We start from the raw sequence: 7,852 nt of genomic DNA, 5'->3' as shown, positions 1-7,852 counted from the left end.
CATTACACAAACAACTCCTATTTTATAATTGTCAGTGAGAGTTTTTTTTTGTAATTATGTAAAAAATAAGAGTAATTTGTATAAAAAAAATAATAAGTAGAGAATATAAATATAATTATCCCTTAAAATTACTTGGGAAGAACAGGTTCACATAGGTATAACACGATAATGCAACGTCTATAGAATTAGATGTAATAAATGAAAATTCTTTCGCGGGACTAAATTTAATTAAGTTCAAGCTAACCACATCACTAGTACACTAAACTACACCCAAGTAAACTTATCATGTATGACCAATGGACAATATAGAAAGAAATAGGCAATCAAATGATAAGTAATTGATTATTTGACATGGCCAAGCTGAATTTGATATTAAAAGAAAATAAAATTCCACAATAAAGTACAAAATTTGCAATCTCGTTGGCCAAGATCGCAAAAACTATTTACTTGAAAAAAAATTGCAATGTTTCACTAGAAAAAGCCCTCGTTGACAAATACTCAGAATAAAGTGCAAAATTTCCAAAAATTCATTCCTAGAATATAAATATATCAACTTGATGGAAGGGTGGCAGCTACTCTTTTATTCATTTTCCAGCTCTGCCCCGGCCACCACCCCTTCCTCGGCCACCGGCTTTTCCGCGGAAGGCCTTGTTGACATCATGCTTGATTTGCATGTTTTCTGGCAAGGGAAGTATGTGGTCGATGCATTTCCTGAAGCTGAAATCATCAACGGAGTTGTCTTCCCTTATGAGGAAGAAGCAGCGACTTTTGAACTGAGGATGAAACCGGATTTGGAAAGCTTTGACACCTTTGCCGATCTTTCTATCTGCTTCCAGATGACCCTTCTTCAGCAATTCCAGCAACATCGTGTGCTCGTACTGGAAAAGGCAAGATATAGCAGTAAAGAGTAGTGTTATGGACAGCAGAATTTCACCAACAATAAAGCAGTTACAAAATAATTCCCAGTAAGATCAGGTCCTATAGGATGAGAATATCATCACAACTAATGCTACACTACAAACTTCATCATGAAAATTCAGCTAGTGCTAAAGCAACCTTATTATTCCACAGCATCAGAGGAAGAGAAAAAGAAGCTATTTCTCATTTCAAAAATTAAAGAAAACAAGAATAAATGTGAAAAACATCTGGAGTAAGCTCCTGAAGAATGTTTTCATCTGTTGCATTACTGAAATGTGACTCCAGACTTTTAGTATTGCTCTAAAAGTTTGAAGATCAAACATTGTCAGAAATAGAGTGCACAAAGCTGCAACATGTTACCAACTTCACAATGCTTCCACAATCCGACTAGGATGGTAAGGAAACAGTTTTAACAAAACCAGCTCCAAAATGGATGCAGAAAAGCCCAATATCGAAACACAGTCTTAACATCATTGCTGGATGGCCATGCATTAAGTAATGCAGAAAATTACCAATTGAAATTTGTGATGCAAGTGTGCTTAAGCAGTGGCACTGAACTTACAGATGGCTTATCACATTGTTCATTGACTGTTTTAGATCGGGCAGCTCAAGATAAGAACAAGTACAGTGAAACTCTTTGATCCTGTAACTTAGCAGACGTATAACCCTTAACCTCTTTTTATATGCATCAGGCCGTAATTTGTTAAGCACAAGAGCATCATATTTGATTTGCTTGTTCTAGAGAGGCAAAGTTCTATCACAATTTTATTTCCTCACACTCTTCTTGAAACATATTAAAAATAGACAGCATATTTCAAACCATTGTGTGTAGGAGATATGTCTGGGATAAATTAACTTATAAATTATCATATATCCAATGAATGATCCCCCAAAAGAGCTTGGCTCTGTTCAACATGCAATTCAATGTCAGGACACATAAAACAATATAGCCACATTTAAACTACAGCTATATTTAAAGTCATCTAAACAAAATCAGCCAATTCCTATTTCAACTCCAAAACAATCAATCATGCAAAAGCAGAAAGATGAATATATCTTCACTTCTAGAAGAAAATTAACAGCAAATCAGTGTCTAAATTAAACCCTTATATATCTCATGTTGGAATTTTTTATTTATCTACCGTTAAGAAGTCAGCTTTCTATTGCTAATGAATTAAAAAATAGCTACAAAAAACAAGCACAAGCATATTCACATGCTCTTTTCCAGTTATCACGAAAAAGGAAAAGATTGAATGCCGTTCTAAAGATCTGAACAATTAAATCCAAGTTACGCATACCAAGAAGATCCTCCTTCTAAAATCCTATTACAATTATCTCATTCCTACCAAATGCCGTTCAACTTTCAGCATTGCACCTAAGCTTAATCCCAGAGGTCAAAACTCCATGCGTCCGAGCTCCAACAACAACAAATCCCAAAGAAGAATATCTTTTTGTCACTCGAAGCCATAATTACAATAAAACCCATTATTTCACCATTAACCAAATGAACACTCATACTTTCAGTTTACCTTATTGAGATCAAGATTAGTTGGCCAGGAATGAAGTATCTTATAAAAGTAATCAAACATCTCCACAGAAGAACCAAACGTCTTCGGGCCGACGGTGGCCCTACCCATTCCCTCCTTCCCCGAATTCTCGACCCCTTGCTCCTCACTGGACTTTCCACCCTCCTCTTCCTGCTCCATGGCCCGCTCCGGTTCGACGGCCATTTCAACTTGGGGTTCGACTTCCATTGCGAGCTCTGAAGCAACCTCGTTCGTCATTGATTGAAAATGAGAGCTTCTCGCTAAATGCCCAAAACCCTAATCTCATTTAGGGTTTAACACACTCCCTTCAGCAATGGGTAATACTCCGTCTAACTAATTTGTGTTAAAATACAATTTACCAAGTGCAATATACGAAACGATCAAATACCCTTCTTAAAAAAGTAATTAGCAAATTACATTTTTGTATTTTAAAAAATAAAATAAATTACTCCCATCAATGGTTTAAATAGGGGGTAATTTGCTTCTTTGTTTTCCTCAAAATAAATAGGGTAAGGGAAAAATATTATTTTAGTCCGCTAAGTATGCCTAATTTTAATTTTAGTCCGATAACTATGTTCATTCTTTTTTTAGATCCAGTAACTTACGAAATTGCTTACTTTTAGTCCTCTGGCAGATTTTAGGACAATTTTACCCCTTTGAGTGCATATGGACTAAAACTGCCTTTCAAAAGTTGCATAGAGGTAAAATTATCCGAAGATCTGCTAGAGGACTAAAAGTAAGCAATTTCGTAAGTTACTGGATTTAAACAAAAATAGACATAGTTATCGGATTAAAATTAAAATTAGGCATATTTAACGGACTAAAATAATACTTTTTCCAATAGGGTAATTTACTATTTTATTTTTCACCTAGGATTTTTTGCTGTGAAATTAAGGTGATTTCATGCAAATAATTATATATCTATATTAATTAGAATATTATGGTACAAAATGATTAAGGTGGAAAGTCATTAGCGCAGATGATGTATAAACCACGTGGAATTGATCATGGTTTATTTGGAATGATTAACACTCTAAAAAAAAAAAAACTAAAAAAAATCTAACTTCAACCCGTATTTTTGTTGGATATCAACTCGCCCTTAACTAAAAAAGTTGTCAAATTATAAGCAATTTCCCTTTCGCTTTTCACAAATGTGCATATATCTATTGGAGGAATATCAATTTATCCTTTTGTAATATGAAAAATGAGCATATTACCCCTTATAGAAAATATAGCAATTTACCCCTTTGTATTTTTTAAAATGAAGCAACTTACGGGAGGTAAATTGCTTCATTTTAAAAATCATAAGGGGGTAAATTATCGTATTTTAAAAAATACAGAAAGTTAAATGGCTATTTATTTTTTTATAAGAAAATTATTTACTCATTTATGATATTATAAGGGGGTTGCTTGTATTTTTTGATATATTTAATATAACCTTAGATATCCAAAGTTAAAACCTATGGCCAGGATGTCTCATACAATCAGCAATGCCAAAGTTTAAAGAATAATTGCAATCATCATCGTCATAGCAGCTAACGTAGTATTCAGCTCATGTTAGCAGATGACAAATTTGATGTTGTAATGTTTTTGTGTGAGAAATAGTAAATTTTATCGGATGAAAATTTTGAATGTGTATATTTTTTTTGATAAAATGGATAATCGGAAAGTCGAGTACGAGATTTAGTTTAATTACATATAAACCCTCTGAATTTTAAAAAATTACATCTATTTTTCCTAAGTTGCGAAAACTTAATAAGGTATATATTAAGCATAAATTATGAAAACCTGCTTAGAGGTTTATTCAAATTATTGACACTTCCCCATATAAGGTATGTCGTACTATTGGCCCTTCAAAGTTTTTTCTATTTTATAATTAGATTCCTATGATTTTATATTTATTCAAATAAAATAGTAAATTAGTTTGGAAATTTTAACAACACTTTTGACCATAGACGAAATTATATTTTTGAATTCAACTTTAATAACTCCATGATTATACTTAATTGTAAATATCAATTTGGGTATTATCTTTTCGTATTCTAAATTTCCATTCACATAAGTTGTATTTTATTGTTAAATTTAAGATTAAGTATATATAGTATGTGTTCATGCAAAATTTCACGTCTGTAAATAATTACGAGACAAAAACGATATGAAAAAATGAATTTTATTAATTTAGAAGAAAAGTGGATACAATTTTTGATTTAAAGATAATCCACTAATTATTCGCTTTGGATCTTGATCCAAGAACTTGAAACTTTTCTTATGTGGATGCATGATCTCATTTGGATTTGTAGAGTAAATTACTTGTTACTTTAAAATTTGGTATCAAGGCTTGTGATTTTATATTAAGATATGAAACTTTCGCAATTGCAGTGCTCTGTCGTCACAAAAGGTTTTTGGACTAGAGTCCCTTGTTTGGATTAGTGCCCTGTCGTCACAAAAAGTTTTTGGACTAGAGTCCCTTGTTTGGATTTGTTGTATTGTATGAAGTGACTTGTGTAGAATATGTCTCCCTTATTGTGTGGAATGTCTCCTGACTTGAGTGGTGGATAACCCTAATATATAGGTATGGGTAGAACTATAGTAGCTTGGGCTTACATCTGTTGGGCTTGAACAATGTATGCTTTAATATGAATCCATTAGCTATCAGATTGTACTTAAACTTATTTTAACCCAATTAATTCATTCAAAATAAAAAAAATAACTTATGCTTATTTTGGATCAGTCCACCAGAATACATAAGACCACTAATGCAAATTTGTCTTCTTGAAGATATGAGAAGCCCAAATTTATTATGAACTTTAATTTGGAATTTGATTATTAGCCATTTTAGTTTGGGCTTTAACTAATAATTTATTCCAAAATTTATCTCAACAGATGTTCCCACCTTAAGGCTCGGTGAAAAACATGCAAAATGTCGTCGAAGGCGAAACTTGAAGTATTTGGTTTTTTTTTTTTTTTTTTTTTCCTTTTTTGCTTTAATTTGGAACCTAATTATTAGCCAATTTATTTTAGGTTTTTAATTGATAACCTATTTCAAAATTTTGATGTCAACCAATCCCCCACGCCCGACTCGAAGAAAGTATGTCAAATGTTGTCGAAGGTGGGACTTGAAGTATTTGATTTCCTTCCTTGATGATTGATCGATTGGAACTTTTGAAGACATCACTTCTTGCATCTCGTCAGGTTTGAGATTGAGCTTGACATCTGGAAAGTATGACTCTACTTTGGTGAAGGGCTCTAGGTTAGTGATAAACGCCTCTATTTTTACATGCTTAAGACTATCCAACTGAAGTTTTGGTGGTGTTGCTAGTAGAGATGGTACAACTATTGACTTATTTTTAAAAAACATGCATGTCACTTGTTGCAGTGATGTTGGCAATATTCGTGTTCGTCATGTCTTCATCATCCAAAGTAACCCAAACTTTGTAATGTGGTGTATGTTAATTCTCAGGCTTTTCACTCGTCTCGCTTAGAAGAAATTTAATAGGAGTTGCTTTGGTGACCATTGATTCCCTGGCAGTGGGTTCGCTAAAATTTTCATCCTTTCATGATTCTTTCTTTTGGTGGCTGATTAGGAAATTGAATTTATGATTTACCATGCTTAACTCCATGTTATGTGCACAGATAGCCAACTCCTCAAAGTTTTTGCAAAATATAAGCGAGACCCCAATACATACCTTAGGTGCACATTTCTTACATCTAGGCCTCCAAAAGTTTGTCTTTGCAGTTCAAGCTTAGAGTGCACCAACAGTTGATGTAGTCGATGACTGGCTCGTCTTTCCACTGTCTTTTGTTGGTAAATTCAACTATGCTCACTATTCGTCGTGTGCTGTAGAAGCAACTTAAGAACTTCTTTCCCATTTCGTCCCAACTATCTATAAACTCGGCCTGTAAATCGGTGCACCAATCGAAAGCGTTCCATTTGAGCCGGACGAATTACTTCCCCAAGAGGTCACTGTTAGTGCAGGCGTTGTTGCATGTCTCGGTGAAGTACATGAGATGTTGTTTTCAGTTGCATCTTCCTTCGAATTGTTGCAGTTCCGGTGGTTGATATCCTGTCGGCATCCTTAAGACGTCAATGCACTTGGTATAAGATTTTGAATAAGCTAGAAAGTTTTGGGTCATTCCACCGTATTGGGCTTTAATGGTGTTGGTGATCTCTCTTGCAATTGTTGATAATGTAGCAATAGAAGTTTCAGAATGTGTAGTCTTTTACATAGAGTCATGCTTCGGTGGTGTTTTATCTACTTGATTCTCGTTTTCAACATGATTTAAGAAGGAGGCATGCTTGTGGTTGTTGTTGGATTCTTCAACGTTCATATGCTCTTGTTTGCTCATCAATTTGACAATTTGGAGGTCTTTATCCTCGACGATCATTTGGAGATTAGTGATGGCTTGGCCCATTTATGCAAGTTGTTCCTCCATTGAAGTAACCTCGGTCACCATGCCGAGGAGAGTAATGCAAGGAGTGGATTTTGAGTTGATCTCAATAGGACTTGCTGAGTTTGATCCGTCTAAAGGAGTTGCGTCAAAGATCTTGCTCCTGATAGATGGTTAATCGATAGTAAGTGGCATTTGACGATGTGCTTTTTCATTCATGACTATATGATCCTTCCGGTGTCATTGAGCGCTTGGGTATGACAACTTAAACTTTGATGTAGGAGGAAGATATAAGGGGTAGAGATTGTCTTACTTGGCATGCCAGGTATTCATTCATATACAATTTCGTGTCAGCAAAAATAATTACGAGATAAAAATAAATTTTATTGATTTAAAAGAAAAGTGGATGCAATTTTTGATTTAAAGACAATCCATTGCTTCTTCGTTTCAAATGTGGATCTAAGGGCCTGAAGCCTGTTCTTGGATGTGGATACATACATAATGTTTGGTTTTATTTTTAACTTATTTTGGGGTGTTTTGTGGAGATAGAGAGAGAGAAAAATAAAGATAAATAAGTATAAGTTAGAGATAGTGTGTATGTTTGAATTTATTTTTGGAGATAATATAAAATAAGCATGGTATGTTTGATTTTGGGTAGTGGAAAATAAAAAGTACTGTTCATTGTCAAATCATATCTCTTTTATATAATTTTATATATATGTATGAAAATGTATATAATTTATTTAATTGTGAGTGGATTAAAATAAATAGTATTTTTTGATTATATATGTATGGAAATGAAAAAAAAATAATTTATATAAATACACTTTTAAAAATAATTAAATGCACTCTAGTAATGGGTTAACAATATTTTTTGTTAGACGTTCTATTCGAGGTAATAAATTTTAATGCATTATTCAAATAATGTAATATATGAATTAACCGCGTAGAATTAATATATTATTTTATATTTTTAAAATTTTTTAATTATTCCAATA

At 33.3% G+C, this 7,852-nt stretch overlaps 1 protein-coding gene across 1 annotated transcript; it reads right to left on the bottom strand.

Moving 5' to 3' along the window:
* Window positions 1-352: 352 nt before the first annotated feature.
* On the bottom strand, window positions 353-2,813 carry LOC105157044 (DCL-like protein). Its single transcript, XM_011073342.3, has 2 exons — window positions 2,448-2,813; window positions 353-878 (listed from the first exon to the last, which is right to left on the bottom strand). The coding sequence occupies exons 1-2, from the start codon at window positions 2,700-2,702 to the stop codon at window positions 585-587; spliced, it is 549 nt and encodes a 182-aa protein (XP_011071644.1). The 5' UTR covers window positions 2,703-2,813; the 3' UTR covers window positions 353-584.
* Between the last annotated feature and the right edge of the window lie 5,039 nt (window positions 2,814-7,852).

The sequence above is a fragment of the Sesamum indicum genome, linkage group LG3 (genome assembly GCF_026168435.1).
Source record: "Sesamum indicum cultivar Baizhima isolate 11 linkage group LG3, ASM2616843v1, whole genome shotgun sequence".
NCBI classification, from domain to species: Eukaryota; Viridiplantae; Streptophyta; class Magnoliopsida; order Lamiales; family Pedaliaceae; genus Sesamum; species Sesamum indicum.
The sequence above is the reverse complement of the archived record's forward strand: the minus strand, read 5'-3'. Positions and strand labels throughout refer to the sequence as shown.